Genomic DNA, 18021 nt, shown 5'->3' with positions numbered 1-18021 from the left:
AATTTTGTCTTTTGAGTTTTATCTGTCAAATTGTCAATTGTCAAACTACAAGCGATAACACCAAGCGTGTTTAAGAAAATATTAAATAATTAACTATTAATTTACCAATAACAAATTAACAATTTACTGCGTCTAAAAACAAATTTTAATCTTTCCAGGTTACGCTTCTATTCCTATTGTCTAATATTGTGTGAAATGATAATTTTTTACGAACTTTAATCGTAATGGTGCGAAGTGGGTGAGTGTTTTACTTTGTGTTGTAGTTAAACTTAGTTCTTACATGGGTTTGTTTAATAGAGTAACGTTAACATATTTCTATTATTTTGCAGACGTGACCGTGACCGCCGTAGGTCTCACAGTCGTTCTGTGACTCCAGAAAGGAAAAGACGGCGTTCCCGGTCCAGAAGCCGTGATAGGCCATCCAAAACATCAAAACGGAAGCGCAGCCGCAGCAGGGAAAGAGATACAAAACGCGATCGAAGTCGAGATCGCGATAGGGAAAGAGATAGAGACAGAAAAAGGTATTATTTGTGCTTATGTTATTTTAAATATTCATAACCTCAATACACCTCAGATATATTACGAATTCTAATATTTTAATATATAATATATATACTCTAGTTCTGTTTTATATTATATTATAATATAAAACTATTGAACACTTGTTCCTAATTTTGCATAGTCCAGTGTCAGCTAGAGATTTTTTAATGTTATATGTATTATTTATAGAGATAAAAGGGAAGAAAAGAGTAATGGCTCTAGTAGTAAATCTAGAAAGAAATCACCAGATAGAGAAAAGGAAAGTGAGAGGTTAAAATCAAAGGAGGAATCCTTAAAAGCTGAATCTGATTATGACATTGGATCTGCTGATAAGGTAAGAAATATAATTATAAAGCTTTTATTATTTTGAGTGAAAATAATAAAAGCTTTATAATGTGTTCGAAATTATCAATTAAAGAAAAAAAATATTGCTATTTTGGTCTTTACGAATGATTTATATGGCATTATAATTGTATATTGTAAAATTGTAACAAAATTTTAATATAGTAAAGTATTTTATGATGTTATTCTGACAATAATTAGTGTAGTGTGTATCAAGAGCCTTTCAGTTTAGATTTGTGAAAACAGAAGATAGAAAGATTCGGTTTTTAAAGATTAATAGAATATTATAGTTATGTATCAAACATTTTTCCTAATTGCTTTACTTATATCAATGGAAAAACTATGTATATTCAATTTAATTTCATTTGATTTAAAGTGTAAACAAATATTTATAAAAGTATAACCATTGCTTAACCCTTTCTTAAAATGAACTATCACTAACATTTTTAAAGTAAGAATATTATTAATAGGAAGAAGAACAGAATAGACTAGAAGCAGAAATGCAAAAGCGTCGCGATCGTATAGAGAGGTGGCGTGCTGAACGAAAGCGGAAGGAATTAGAATCTGCCAAGAAAGAAGTTCAAAAGGGTAGTTTAGTCACCAATATACAGACACCGACTGTTAAAAAATGGTCATTAGAAGACGACTCTGGTGATGAAGGTATTTAATTTCATATTATTGTTTAGTTTTCATATTACAGCTTATCATTTGCAAATAATATAAATCCTTGTGCTTATAAACTGTTTGTTTCTATGTATTAAAAAAAAATCTTTTGTATTCACAGGTGAAGAAGATAAGGAGGCCAAAGAGAAGCAATTGGCAGAAGAGAAGAAAGAAGAAGACGAAATTGATACTCTTGATGCATACATGCAAGAAGTTCAACAAGTAAGTTTGGGACATACAAACTTAACTTATTTATGTTTAAAAAGTACCTGAGACATCTGGTTTTAAATCTTTTTGGTATTCATTTTGATTGTGGTTTTATGAATTTAACAAAGCAGAAATGGCAACATCGCAAATTAAATTCAACATAACTGGATTATAAAATGTTATAAAAGTCTTCTGTATATAATCTACATAGCTAGTTTTCATACCTTAATAATTTTTTACCAAATATTACAGGAAGTTCGTAAAGTGAATCAAATAGACCATGCTCGTGGAATCATAAATCTGCCCTCATCTGATTCTAGTGTAGTTATCCTAACCGGGACTGCCAAAAAGCAAGTGGCAGAACAGAAAAACAAAGGTTGGTGGGATATAGGCACTACTTTAATTAATCTCATAACATGGGATTGAATCTGTAGCAATACTTTCAATCTACGGCTATCACTGTGATGACGTCATACCCTGAAACTTGCTAATGAAGTTATTCCGGCCGCTAAGTATACATATGTCACCTTAAAATTGTAAACACCGTTAGATTGTAATATATCTCGCGAGATTGTGAACTGTCGAAAGATTGTGAACCTAAACGCACTGCTTACAATTTAACGTATTATTATTCGGTAGATTGTAATCTATCGAAGTGAAACCGTCGAATTACAATCTTCAAATTGTCAAATTGTTTACTGTCCGAAGGCTGTCCCTGATTGGTCGGCTTTATAGTTTCACTTTCACTTCGATAGATTACAATCTACCGAATAATAATACGTTAAATTGTAAGCAGTGCGTTGAGATTCACAATCTTTCGACAGTTCACAATCTTGCGAGATAGATTACAATCTAACGGTGTTTACAATTTTACGTTGACATATACAACACCTCCATCCTAGCCAAGTAATAAAAATAATATTTAAACTCTTTGTTTACAGAGACTTGGTGGTACTTACTTTGGGCCTTTAGTAAAAGCTTTATTTATTATAAATGTCTCATTGAATAAACACAAAATATTACAACCAATATTTGGTTTTTCATTAAAACAACATGTTTAAGAACCCTTTCAGATGAGGTAAAAAGATCCACTCTATATTTCCATATAAGTAAAAATTTGTATATTTATGTGCTTTCAGGAGAGTTAATAGAACAGAATCAGGATGGTTTGGAATATTCATCTGAAGAGGAAACTGAGGATATAAAAGATGCAGCCGCAAATCTTGCATCTAAGCAGCGGAAGGAGTTAGCTAAAGTGGATCATTCCAGCCTTGAGTACATGTCATTTAGGAAAGCATTTTATACTGAAGTAAGCATCTCTTATTTTCTTTTTCTTTTTCTTATTCTGAGTCTTGGGCTAAGTGATCCGCATTTAAACATAAACCAAAAGTTTCACTGTCAACAACATTATTTTATAGAAACTTAATAATTAAACAATTTAATTCATGATTTACTAATTGATTAATATTTTTTGTGTAGGTTTAAACTTTTATAAATTGTAAATACTTCAAGAATGTTACAGAAAGAAAAGCTAAATAAAGTTTTTGTGTTGATCATCTTCAATACAATAACTAAACATATTTAGATAATATTTTTTATTGCCATCACAAATTAGATCAGTACATATTCGAGGTTCCTCTCACTTTATGAATTGGGCATTTAAAATTCGTAAATACTTAAATTTTTAAATAAAAAAATTGATTTCCAGATTAGTGAATTGGCTCGAATGACATCAGAAGAAGTGGAAGCATACAGAACAGAATTAGAAGGCATCCGAGTGAAAGGCAAGGGATGTCCCAAACCTATTAAGAGCTGGGCTCACTGTGGTATTAGTAAGAAGGAAATGGATATTTTGAAGAAACTTGCATTTGAAAAACCAACCCCTATTCAGGCACAAGCCATACCGGCTATTATGTCCGGAAGGTAGGAAAATGTCTCATATTATATTTGTAGATAAGTTCTGCTTTGTTTTTGTATAAGACAACAATAAATGTTGGGTATGTTCCGATATACACTGCGAGTACTGTATAGTGCTCCCACTGTTCAAAAATTCGTTCCGCTATGACTGCCAGTATACAGCCGCAGCGTCCTAGGGAAATATATGACGTCACAAATCCCCGCTATACTTCTACTGCGAGCACTGGCGTTTTCGAGGTAAGGTACTCGCAGTGCTTTGATCACGTCATCAATCAAAACCACTTGAATGCCTAACGGCTGATATAACTTACAGTTTAATAACAAACATTTAAAATTCTAACTTACTTTCTTTGTAGTATTAATTCAATTGACAGTTAATATTAATATAGATTTTTTTAATGCGATAATACTCCAATAATAGTTTGTTGTTGAATTGAAAAACTTTGATGCACTCATTTGAAAACTGTGTCGAAAAACGAAGCTGACTAGTATACTGGACTGCGTTCCGTTTTAAATTGTAACCAGTATAGCTGGCTATAGAGAAACGGTTTCACAGTATACTAAATTGACGGTACTCTGTACAGTGGTCGCAGTGTATATCGGAACATAACCGTTATAAATGTACTAACAGCATGGCAACATTTCTATTCTATCAACACCTACAGTTGATCATTTTTCTACTGACTTTATACATTGATTTTATTTGTGGTTTCCTATTAAGAAATCCCCTGAAATTTCTATAAAAACTAACTAATTTGGTCAGTTTTCTATATGTAAGTAATGGCACAAAAATGTATTTACCTTTTACATTTCTTTTCAGAGACTTAATTGGTATAGCTAAAACTGGTTCAGGCAAAACCCTAGCTTTTATATTGCCAATGTTCCGACATATTTTGGACCAACCGCCCTTAGAAGACACAGATGGCCCAATTACCCTCATAATGTCACCCACAAGAGAACTTTGCATGCAGATTGGCAAAGATATAAGGAAATTTGCGAAATCTTTGAATCTAAGAGTCGTTTGCGTTTATGGCGGCACGGGAATTTCTGAACAGGTATGAATCTTGGATACATGGATGAATCTTCAAAAACGAAGCCCAATATATAAAATTTTGTATATATTTATCAATTAGTATGGAATTTATCAGGTTGACTTATTTTAAAGGACACCTGATTGGGTATAGTCAAAAAATGTTTTGGCGTTTATGGTAATCCCTTACATTTACTATTACTACCCAATATATATAAAAAGCATTTTGTAAAAAAAAACAAAAAAAAAGAGTGGTGGAGAGTCTATTTTCAGTTATTTTCGTAAATATACAACATTCATTTTTTAAGCTATTGCATAGCTTCTATCGCGGGCCTCGAGCGTGGAGACCGAATTTAGAAATTCCGTAACAAAAAAACCTTACGCGTTAGAGCGGGACAGAACGCATACTGCGTATTCACATCTCTCTGACGAGATCGGTGCAGCCGGTGCGCGTTAGAGTGAGACAGACTATATAGGCGAGTTAGTCTGAGTCTGGTAGAGTGGTAGATTGTATTAATTTATCAATGAAAAAGCTTGAATTAATATGAAAGAAAAAAAAATACTGCATAAATAAATAATTATAATTGCATAAGTTGAAAAAAAAATATGCAATAGCTTTACCGCGGCAGTCCCCGAGTGCCACACGTTTTTTTTATAAGTTAATATTGTTTTGGCCTAAAACTTGTAAAAATGCTAAATAATGTATTATTATGTGTGTAGATAGCGGAATTGAAACGTGGCGCTGAAATAATAGTGTGCACTCCAGGGCGAATGATCGACATGTTGGCTGCCAACTCGGGACGAGTCACAAATCTGCGAAGAGTCACGTACATCGTGTTGGACGAGGCTGATCGGATGTTTGATATGGGATTTGAACCGCAGGTGACTTAGGCTTTTAAAGTTTTATAAAATCTTTGATATAATATCAATATCTATTAAATTACCAAATTTTTTATTTGCATTATTAGCAATTAGTTTTTTTATATATTTATTTTATAATCTCGTAATTACGTTGGGTTTATCTAAGACATAATTTTTATTTGTCTAAAGTACGCAATTAAATACTAAAGTACATTTAACTTATATCTATAACAATCGTTTTTTTGTATGTATTCATACTATTAAAGATAAGATAACTCTTGAAAGAAAGAAAAAAACACCAAAATCATAACTACCCTATATACCACTAAACGATTTAATAATGTGCTTTCGAATTTTAAGATTTATGTTACCAGTATATAGTATACTAATAACATAAATGTGTATGTATGTATGTAACCAGCGCTGTTATCTATTTGTAATATTTTTAGGTTATGAAGATAATAGACAATATTCGTCCAGACAGACAAACAGTGATGTTCAGCGCGACTTTTCCCCGACAAATGGAGGCCCTCGCTAGACGGATATTGCAGAAACCAATTGAAGTTCAGGTACATCGGTCTTATCATCATGAAACCATCACCTTAAAACTACAAAATTTTGTGATTTTATTAATATTATTTAGTAATAATCATTCTAATATTTTTGTATTAGGGCGCGTTCAAGTATTACGTCACGCAATTTTTGGCGATTATTAAACCCCCCCCCCCCCCCATGTAACGCGCCGTAACGTTTTTCTGTACCCAATAGTAAAACGTTTCGTGACCACCTAGCGAGTCTTTATACCTAAAAGTTACCATTATGTGGTGTAAAGTACTGGAAAGTCGAAAATAATATTAACAATAACGCGTAATTCAATTCCCGTCCCGCATCATAACGTTTCACAAAATGACCCAAAAAATTCGTTACGTAATACTTGAACGCTCACTTAACTGATATAAAATATATAACGTAATTATGAATTAAAATAAATCAAGAAATTATTCTGTGTATGTGATATTGACAAACTTATTTGCCGGACAATATATCTCGATTTAATCTGCGTATGCTCATAAATGTCTACTCAATTAGTTTAATAAAAAGAAGTATTTTTGAGGAGGAGGTTACCTTTTTGATCTGTAATTTTTTCATCTAATGTATTATGTAATAAATAGGTCGGCGGTCGCAGTGTAGTGTGCAAAGAAGTAGAACAGCACGTGGCAATATTGGAAGAAGATGCGAAATTCTTCAAACTTCTGGAATTATTGGGACTGTACAGCCATTTGGGAAGTATCATCGTTTTCGTGGATAAACAGGAGAATGCTGACAGTCTACTCAAGGACCTTATGAAGGCCTCCTATTCTTGTATGAGCTTGCATGGAGGTATGTTGGTGTAAAAAGGAATTGAGTGTTAGTAGGTTGTAATTTAACTTAGTATTAAAACGCCAGCTGTGGTTCAATATTTTTTTCTTTCTTTGTGCGTTACTAGTAATTGCTTATGGTGAAAGCAAAATACTAAGAAAACGTGCACGCATGTCATGATCTCAAAAATCAATAACATGATAGGGACAACATATAGAGATAAATTATTATTCATTCTCATTTAATCAATTGCCTTCATTGAATAATATTCTGTGAAATCGTTATAAATATTCTAGTTTTACGCCTCTGTATATTTTCATTTCTGGGTCTATTTAACAGTCGTATACGTCAGATAACAACATCGACATCGATACATTATTTGTATAGTTACTCATATTCTAGGGAGCGTTCAAGTTTTACGAAACGAATTTTGGGGGGGGGGGGGTCCTTTTGTAAAACGTTACGGTGCGGGGCGGGGATTGAATTACGCGTTATTATAATTATTATTTTCGACTTTTAGGTATAAAAGAGCCTAGCCTGCCTAGCCTTCACCTATTGAAGGTGGCAGGCTAGGCTCATGATGATAAGACCGATGTACCTGAACATTACTATACTTGGGTACAGTAAAACGTTACGGTGCGTTACATGAGGGGGGGCGTTTAAAAAGCGTTGTCCATACAAAAATGTAACACGTTACTATCTGTTCGATTTTAGATGTCATGCTAAAGCCTCTGCTCGAATATTAATAACGCTCTGTTACAGGTATTGATCAATTCGACAGGGACTCGACGATCGTCGACTTCAAGAATGGCAAAGTGAAACTCCTCGTGGCGACGAGTGTAGCGGCTCGAGGCTTGGACGTCAAGCAATTGGTTCTGGTTGTTAACTACGACTGTCCGAATCACTATGAGGATTATGTTCATAGGTAATGTTTTTATCCGACTTTTAAAAGGCAAATTATTTGTATGTATGTGTTTGTGATATTAGTGTAGGATTTGTATTTTATTGACATAACCTTTACACATTTAAAGAAAACACTTTTTTACCTGATTGAAGTTATGTATTATTATAAATTTACAATTATCTATATCTATATATATATATAAATGAATTGCTGTTCGTTAGGGTGCTTACATAAAGAAACAGGTTTCCGGTACAGACAAATCTGTACGGGTCGGTACCGATCAGCGCAGGTATAATATTTCAATATAATCCTATTCACTCACTTATAAAGAAACAGGTTGTAACTTGTCGGTGCCGACTACCTGGACCGTGCCATACGGGTTTAAGCATTTACTGGTGTAGGGTGTGTTTAATAATATTAAAAATGGAATTTTTTTGAACATTGGCTGTGGACACCCCGATTATAAGCGGTATAGAAGACATTTCATTTTGAAATTATACCACCCAGTACCTATATTACGCATATTTTTATACTAATAAATATTATTCATTACTTACCTAATAGTGATAACGAGTCTTTCTTCAGGTGAAATTGGTTGAACATGCCAGTTACACCATTTCTTAATTAAGCGATGTTCGATTAAATTTAATATGTAGTAAAATGTTTCTTGAGTCATCCTTGTATAATCATAAAACTCCTTTTCATCGTCCTTTATATCTTTTAAGAATAAATGATAATATGTTCCATATTTAGTTCTTTTTCTGTTAATATCAGATACACTAACTGTTCTTCTCTTTCTATATTTGACGTAAGTACTTTCTAAAAGTAAAAAATCTTCGTCCGACGAACTGGAGGCCATGATTGTCACTAAGGACAGATTCACCTGTTTCTTTATGCGAGTCAACACTGTACCGATCGGTACCGACCCGTACAGATTTGTCTGTACCGGAAACCTGTTTCTTTATGTAAGCACCCTTAGTCTCGCTAAAACTCGAGAACGGCTGGACCGATTTGGCTAATTATGATCTTAAAATATTTGTGGAAGATCAGGGAAGGTTTAAACGAAACGTAAATAATAATTTAAAAAAATACTAAAAACGACAATTGAATTTCCCAATACAAACTGTTTTTAGATGGGAAATTGGACGTCTTTTTAGAAATAAAAAATTGTCACTTGGTTGTCATTTACATATTTGTAGATTCTTTCAAAAATATGTGTTTCATTGTATCAGTATGTAGTCTGCTGTATGAGGGCCGACCTCTTTGGTCTGTTTTAAAAGTTTTGACACAAATATATGTTGGTGAAACAAAGTTCACGGGGTCATCTTGTTTTATATAATTTTAAATTTAACCGACGTTTCGCGTGCTTTACAGCGTGCGTGGTCACGGTGACTGAAGACAAAAGGTGTTGAATGTCAAAAAGTATCACAGCTGTAGAAAAAGTTGTATTATGTGTATTTATTTCCCCGGAGTTGGTATCGACTAAAAGATGGAGGGTTTTGGCATAAATGGCTCACGGTGTCCTCTATTTTCGCGGATTGTTTATCTTGGAGATTTTAATTTGGATATTATTGGATCCCAGGTTTTGACAATTTTAGGCCGTCTGAAAGACTTTAATCTTTATCGGTTAAATTTAAAATTATGTAAAATAATAATTGTAAATTTATAATAGTGGATTTGTGTTATATGTTTAGGAATGTGTGGTAAATTTCATATTCAGATGATCCTTTCTCTGTCGGAGGTACTTAAATAGATAATAGTGCGCTCACGCAGGTTATACTTCTGCGTATACACTGGTTACGACACCGTTCCATAACTTATTGTCTGTACCATAGACCTTTGAAGTTTTTTATTAAACAATTGTAACATGATTTAGATGCGGTCGAACTGGCCGAGCTGGTAACAAAGGTTACGCGTGGACCTTCCTTACGCCGGAACAAGGGAGATACGCTGGGGATGTATTGAGGGCTTTCGAACTCGCTGGAACCAACCCAACTCCGGATTTGAGGAACCTTTGGGAGAAATATAAGGAAGCACAAGAAAAGGATGGAAAGAAAGTTCATACTGGCGGAGGGTTTAGTGGGAAAGGTAAATTTCGTTTATAGATAATTCGATAATAGTTATCTGATGTTACTAAAGCTTAATTTGGTCCAGATTTCATTGATAAGCAAATACAATTTTGATAGCCATCTCAGAACAAAACGCGAACTATGATCTTCTTACTTACCTGTATTGTCTTACTTAAAGCAAACAAAGCTATGTCCAATTATGCAGTTTATATTTCTATATAAACGGTATTATATATTTATGAAATTATATCATCGATATAAGCCAATTGTTTAAGTATTGTTCTTAATTTTTAGGATTCAAATTTGACGAGTCCGAGGCACAGGCGGCGACGGAAAGAAAGAAATACCAGAAAGCGGCACTGGGTCTTCAAGATTCTGATGATGAGGATGTTGAAGGAGACCTCGATCAGCAGATTGAGACAATGCTAGCTGCCAAGAAGATTGTTAAAGAAATTAAGGTAAGGTTTCTATTGAATGTATTGTCAAAACAGTTAAATTCGTTTACGACGACATAGTTTAGGACAACATACCGGTTATATTGCGTCCATGCGTCGGGTTGTCTCTGTCCCGGGGGCCGATGGCTGGCCATGCATCATACTCGTGAACGGGTCCTACTTGTGGTGACTGGTCTTAATTGAATTCGAGAATGTACGTGCGTGCTCCTATTTCACCATGCCTCCTGCTGATAGTGCACAAATCTTTGTTTTTAATTAATTTTATTATTATTAATTAACTATTTATTACTTAAAATGTCTCGTGGAACATGGTGTAATGGTTGCAACTCCTTACAAACGTTTTGTAAAACAGTTCTTCTCTTCCGTGCTACGCCCTTGATTTGAGAACTGGCAGTAAATGTTAACTTATTTATTTTACATTTACTGCCATTTTTAATGTATATTTTGACGATCATAAGTGTACATTGTGTTACCTACATGTATAAATGATTTTTGTTTGTTTTGTTTGTTTATTGACCAAAATCAAAGGTCCCGGCTGAATTCTATTGCATTAGGTTTTTATTAACAACGTCATCAGCTGTTACAACTATCGGTTTTTACGACCAAATATGAGTACCTTCGATTATAACAGATATTGACTGCATATACACATATACTTAATTAATAACAAAATGATATCTTAGTTTAAATGACATTTTAACTTGGAATGATCAGTCTTGTGAAATTTGTATTTTAGCAATAAGTGACTTGAGTTATTAAAAACATGTTTTATATTAAGAAATCCTTTGCCTTTTACAGCCGGGTGTCGCGGGTGCAACGCCCCCTGCCGGGGGTCCAGCTACCGCCGATGGCAAACTGGAGTTGGCGAAACGTCTGGCTTCAAGGATAAATATCGCTAAGGGTCTTGGTGTAGAACAAAAGGGCGCTACTCAACAGGCCGCTGAAGCCATTTTGAAGGGATCACCATCTACACATACACTTATTACCGTAAGTTTTCTATAGAAACTGTCTATGGTCAAAACTTAAATATAAATATAATTTTTAAAACACTTCAAAAACCCGAACCCCGTTATCATTTCGACGTGTGTTTTTGAAGTTATACTTCTTTAGGCGCGTTATGAAAAATTGAGTGAAATTTTACGATGCGCGCGCACCGTGACACAAAATTAACAAAATGAAGTTGCCCACGTAAGATACGGCATTGGACATAATTTAAAAACAACATTCGAATAATAATAGAATTTATGTTACACTTAATGTAAGAGAATAATAATAAATATTTATTTATTTCATTTTTCAAATGTAAACTGAACTTTATTGACTATAATGACTCCTTTTCCAGTCTTTGATTATTTTATTGTAATTAATTATTTGCATGCAATCAAAAACTGTTTTTAATAATGCCAAAGAAGTATAACTAACTATAACGCGCGTACATAAGTACACGCACTCATTTTTTAGTTTTTACTGTATACAAAATGTTTAAGTATGTAATATAATCTAATTATATAATAATACTAGTGGACCCGACAGACGTTGTCCTGCATGATATTTTAAGCGATTAGGAAAGCAAAGTATGAAAGTACCGACTGCAGCGCCATCTGGCGGGCTGATTTGTGAATCTAAACCATTCCCAGATCCCCTTGAACACACACAAAAAATTTCATCAAAATCGGTCCAGTCGTTTGAGAGAAGTTCAGTGACATACACACTCACAGAAGAATTATATATATATAGATTTCGATCTTTTATCGTATTTTTATCAGTTGGGTGTTTTGAATACAAAAACATTGCGTTGAAAATAATATAAACTACCTTATATTATATCTTTATCTTTTTGTTTGGATGTTCAATAACGCCAATTAGTTGTTAGACTTGCGTATATCGTTAGAAATGTGCTATAACATTTCTAATGATATACGCGACTGATAACAGCCCGAACGGGTTTTTTCCGATTTTCCTCGCTATTAATGCACTAATGAGAAAATGTCTCTAAGCTGATTAGAGTGTTCCTATCTATTAACAGTAAAGAGAATGAAAAACAATTAGTTTGAATTAAATATTACACGTATAGTGTGAAGTACTTCTTAATTTCTACCGATAACTAGCCCCAATGAGGTTATTAATATGAAGAAACTATTTTATATAATTTTATTTACGGCTTAAAAATATGAGAACAGACATAGGGATTTTCTGCTGTTTATTGCCACTAACTTTAATAATAATACTTACGTTTTTCTCTCTTTATTTTCGGGAGTGCATGGCCCTTTGTTTATCAAATATTTAGTGTATGCTATTAAAAGCCTTTTATTACTAACTGTCATTAAATTATTATTTATTATTAGCTGACCCGGCAAACGTCGTTTTGCCATGTATATTATTTCTAGGAAACATTTTTTTAATTCAATAAAAATAATTATCACCTATAAAAAAATAGGGTTTGATCGTAGAGGGGTGGTAATTAAGGGTTGTATGTATTTTGTATGCTGTATCATAAAAAATAAAAATAAAATTTTGGTGTGGACCACCCTTATCACTTAGGGGTTTCAAATATAGTTAGTAGATTCTCGATTTACTGAATATGTATAAAAAAATTCATAAGAATCGGTCGAGCCGTTTCGGAGGAGTATGGGAACGAACATTGTGACACGAGAGTTTTATATATTACATTAAATGCTAGTTGTGTTAAAACAAAAGTAATGTATTTTATCATGTAATATTTTAGGCAAAAACAGTAGCGGAACAGTTAGCGGCGAAGTTAAATACGCGTTTGAACTACCAACCTCGTGATGAAGCGAATGCAGAGCCCGCGGAAGAGGTATTCCGGAAATACGAAACGGAATTAGAAATTAATGACTTCCCACAACAGGCCAGGTGGCGGGTCACTAGTAAGGTATGTTTAATTTTTTTTTTCTATAGTATCCCTTATAAAATACGAAGAAAACGTTACGTACGTATAAAATATAATACGTTGTGACGCTTAGGGTAAGGGAGCGTTCAAGTATTACGTCACACAAGTTTTGGAGATTATTGACCCCTCCCCATGTAACGCGCCGTAACGTTTTTCTGTACCCAAGTATAGTAAAACGTTCCGTGACCACCCAGTCACTCTTTATGCCTAAAAGTTACCATTATGTGGTGTAAAGTACTGGAAAGTCGAAAATAATAAAATAACGCTTAATTCAATCCCCGCCCCGCATCGTAACGTTTTATAAAAGGACCTGCAAACTACATTAAGGTTTGATTGACTTTCTCGAATACTGGCCTTAGTCTGAATCCGTCATTTTGTGATTGTCAAAACCATTGATTAGAAACAAGAATACCCAATGAATGTCGGAAAAATATTGTTTGTAACCTATACGGGCGCTCGCAATTAATTAACTTCCCTGATAGATTAGTGTCGAATAAATTAAAAAATCAAAAATAAACTCATTTATATAAACTGTATTTTTAATTAAGACGTCAATAACAAACATTAATTAAGTCCGGTAATAAAATTAACTGCAATAAATGATAACTTTTAACCCGCTACGCAAATAGTTTGTCCATAACCCGTCTCAAATGCGCCTATAAATACAGAGTTGCACATTTTAACCCTCAGTTGCAATCTAATCATGTTCCTTAAACTAGCATTGATCGGTGCCTTTGTTTACTTCTGTATTAAGTTATTAAACAGGCAAAAGTGCTACACTAAACATTATTATTAGTGACAGAGGTAAATATATTAAAACTAACATTCATACTAATTTTTTACCATCTATAAATAATGGGCATTCTCTCATCCCACAGTTGAGTAGTTTTCTTGATTTTTCGTCGGAGAATAGCGTATTTGTGAAGAGTCTGGCGTATTGTGAGTTAAGTAGGAGAAAATTTTGACTGAATAACACTGTTTATCTTCTATATTCTTCTATAAATAAAATAAATAATCTAACTAGCTTTGTCCTTGTCAGTTATCTAATAAATGAGCGAAACAAATTCATTAGAGCAGTGTTAATCGCTAAGCATGCTATTCTCTAGTGCGGTCGTGCGTTTGAACCCTGGCTTTTCTATGCGCAATTAACATTTGTTTGTTCGATGTGGTTCATCTGCTGCTCAGACTCAAAAATCGGAGACGTGTTTTACGATAGAGAAAACGATTTAATACCTCCGACGACAACATATTCGGGGAATTATCTATAAAATATTTAAAAAAAAGATTGAAACAACCGCGCTATTGAATTAAATTTGATATTGGAAGTTACAAAGTCCTGGCGCTGATCACTCATAAATAAAATAATGATCAATAAATCGATAAAAACGTGGTTATTTTCTTCACCGTATGAGCAAGTATTAATGGGCGCATTGATAGTAAAATCATCCGTCTTCAAAGAGTTAACATTTAGTGATTTAAATACATTACCAAGAATAATTTTAAAATAAGCTTAAGTTAAATCGGTGTTCACTGCCTTAAGGTTTTAAATTAAATTGGATTTAAAAATATCGCTGTAAGTTACATGTAATTTTTTTTTAAATTGCAGGAGGCGCTGGCTCTTATAAGCGAATATTCAGAAGCGGGTATAACAGTGCGAGGGACGTACGTACCTACGGGTAAAGCACCACCAGAGGGCGAAAGAAAATTATACCTCGCTATAGAAAGCTCTCAGGAGTTAGCCGTAGCTAAAGCGAAATCTGAAATAACTCGACTTATTAAGGAAGAACTGCTCAAATTACAGACTTCCGCGCACCATATGGTTAACAAAGCTAGATATAAGGTTCTATAATGATTTAATAAATTTGACTTGTACTGTGGCATGTTTTTTTTTATTTTAGATTTAGTGACTTATGTGATATAGTTAGTAAAACATCGTTATTATTCTTATTATAAAATATGTGAGCTGTGTTGGCCTAATGGCTTCTGCGTGCGACTCTCATCCCAGATGTCGTAGGTTCGATCCCCGGCCGTGTACAAATGGACTGTCTATGTCCGCATTTAATATTCGCTCGAACGGTGAAGGAAAACATTGTGAGGAAACCGGCTTGTCATAGACCCAATAAGTCGATGGCGTGTATCAGTCACAGGAGATCAGGCTCCCGAGGAAAATATATTTCCCCAAAGTGAAACAGCCGCTAGTATCCTGTTACCTGTCCTGAGTATTGGATTAGTACTCGTCAGATATATTTTGTGTCGCAGAATAATAGGAACTAAGTACAGCAGAAACACTTAATTTGTATGATTATTTGTACCATCGAAAATTTTACTGCATCCACCTTGGAGTAGGTCACTAACAATAGGTATTGTTTAGGTATATTTATAGATTCTTCTTAAGGTATCAAATCAGTTATTAAACCCATATTGTCGAACCATGAAAGAGGATAAATTATTAGTAGCCTACAAATAGGCAGGATGGAAGCTTTAGAATCAGGAAAAACGTGGAGATCGAGGAGATGATAGGTGAAGTTAAAGCCCAAAAACTCCGGCACTAATCATGAGAGAGTGGGAAAATCGGAGTGTTAAAAAATCGTATCAATAATTTTACTCCTACATAATTATTCAAGCAAAGTGGAATTCGCCCGTATAAAATAGGTGGCCCTTTAAGTTAGATAATACCCGCTCTACGCCCTTGACTTGCGAACTGGTAGTAATGTAAATGTAAATTTACAATTAATTTAACTTGACAATTCAAAAGTGTACTTGGTTACCCACTTGAATAAAGATATTTTGAGTTTGAGTTTGAATAAGGACGGAGAGTTGTGTGGTGTGTGGTGGTTGAAAGAACTTTATAATAAAAACTTATGACAACTATAACAAATAATCGGGACACCACGGGATATATGATAGGAAAAACTGCTAGCATAGCTACATTGCAAATATTTACTAAGTTGTATAAGGTACTTAGCATAGCTTACACACCACTAATCCGATTTTATTGTGAGTCAGTACGCAAGGCAACTCACTAGGTAAAGTAATCATCATTATCTAGCTGGATGCCGATGATTTCATCAAGAAGTCGATCAGGCTTTTTAACTACTATGGCAGTCATTGATAAAAAATATTATAAAAACATACCCACTTATGTCAATCGCCAAAGTATGTATTATATCTTTAATATACACACATGCCCTGTTTTATAATAAAGCATAATACAGAGATATCGTGTATAGACCAGTGCCGATAATTTTTGAAACCTAAAAAAAGAATAGTAGGATGAAACCTATTGGAAAAGGAGGAGAATATTATAAAAATTAAAGGAAAAATAATTTACGGGTGATCTGAGGTCGGGGGGGAGTTTTAAGGGTAAAAAACGGTTTATCTCGATTTCCGGCAAAACTAAAAGTCCTATCGAAGAAAGTTAAATGGCAAAGTTGTAGGTAATAAAAAGATGTAGAATTAGGGAAAGGGATGACGGGTCTGGGCGTTACTGCATACGATTTTTTGCATTTTCTGAGAAGATTTACTATGGTAATATATATATATTTTTTTACCATGGGAAAGTAGAGATTTCAATGAACTGAAAGCACACCGACTTTTTTAAAAAAGCAGATATTTTGACGGGTGAATTTTCGATTTTAAAGGCTATCTGCACTGGTCTAGTAGGCGTTTTCTTGGACTTAGTAAATTTTAACAATTTCTTGGAATATTTTTCGATATATATAATATATGAATGAATAACTAGTAACAGTTAGTAATATTCTGCTATATATTATAACGTAAATGTTTTTATCACCTCTCGGTTTTCGTATATTGTTTAGTGGGTAAAATAAAAATGAAAACGTATTAAGAGACGGGTTGTTACTTGGGGAGCGTTCAAGGATTACGTAACGCAATTTTTGGAGATTATTGACCCCCCCCCCCATGTAACTCGCCGTAACGTTATTCAGTGCCCAAGTACAGTCCCAAGTATAGTAAAACGTTTCGTGACCACCTAGTGACTCTTTAGTTACTATTATGTGGTGTAAGTCAAAAAAAATATTAACAATAACGCGTAATTTAATCCCCGCCCCGCATCGTAACGTTTTACAAAAGGAATAAAATACTTTACGTAATACTTGAACACTACCTTGCTACTGACAGATTTTCATTGTTTACGAAGACCCACGCGAGCTCGTTTGCTTCTTTTACTGTTAGGAGCAAAAATGTCTACAGGAATATATTGTTTTATTAAAATTTCGTCGTTAAAAGAACATTCATTAATTTAGTTTTTGATAAACGGCCAAAATTACTCCTTTGTCTTTTTTTTTCTCTAAATTAACTCCTAGCAAAAACGATGCGCATTTAATCTTGAAATTGGTTTGATAAATAATAATAGATATTTTGTATGCAAGCTACTAATAATATATAATAAATGAAGGAAAACCTCGTGAGGACGGCATGCACGCCTTACACAAAAAAACTCAACTAAGAAAAAAATTATCACGAAACATACAGAAATCTGAGGTAGCGTAATGGTTTTTTTAACGAAATGTTATACCAATTTAAGTAAGCATAGAAGTGTGCCACAGCCAGAACGGAATGTTAGACGTTGATACGAACGACGTTCAGTTACGCGGTCATTTAGAAGGAAAGGCTAAATTAGCCTCCAAGCAGCTTGGTTTTTTTTTTTTTTTGAAAGGAATCTCGCTGTTGGCCTTTAGGCCTTTACAGCTCAGCTCGGGCTGGTTGGCGAGCGTAGCTCGGCCAGAATGGCGTTTTTCCCG

The 18021-nt window shown here is 34.0% G+C and overlaps 1 protein-coding gene across 2 annotated transcripts; it reads left to right on the top strand.

The window, feature by feature from the left end:
* Window positions 1–40: 40 nt before the first annotated feature.
* LOC125063472 (probable ATP-dependent RNA helicase DDX46) lies at window positions 41–15136 on the top strand. 2 transcript variants are annotated; one of them, XM_047669935.1, is made up of 18 exons: window positions 41–238; window positions 330–521; window positions 730–874; window positions 1353–1542; window positions 1667–1767; window positions 2005–2128; window positions 2892–3061; window positions 3461–3675; window positions 4490–4724; window positions 5420–5581; window positions 6010–6129; window positions 6733–6940; window positions 7682–7844; window positions 9700–9911; window positions 10187–10350; window positions 11146–11334; window positions 13073–13240; window positions 14865–15136. In XM_047669935.1, exons 1-18 carry the CDS (start codon window positions 225–227, stop codon window positions 15105–15107), a joined length of 3015 nt encoding a protein of 1004 aa, XP_047525891.1. In that variant the 5' UTR covers window positions 41–224; the 3' UTR covers window positions 15108–15136. The 2 variants fall into 2 exon arrangements, 1 of the variants encoding a protein (XP_047525891.1); XR_007119515.1 differs by lacking the exons at window positions 41–238; window positions 330–521; window positions 730–874; ... (12 more) ...; window positions 11146–11334; window positions 13073–13240 and adding an exon at window positions 13547–14062 and having other exon boundaries at window positions 14865–15098.
* Window positions 15137–18021: the final 2885 nt, after the last annotated feature.

The sequence above is a fragment of the Pieris napi genome, chromosome 3 (assembly GCF_905475465.1).
Source record: "Pieris napi chromosome 3, ilPieNapi1.2, whole genome shotgun sequence".
NCBI lineage: Eukaryota > Metazoa > Arthropoda > Insecta > Lepidoptera > Pieridae > Pieris > Pieris napi.
This window is presented reverse-complemented; position numbering and strand designations above follow the sequence as displayed.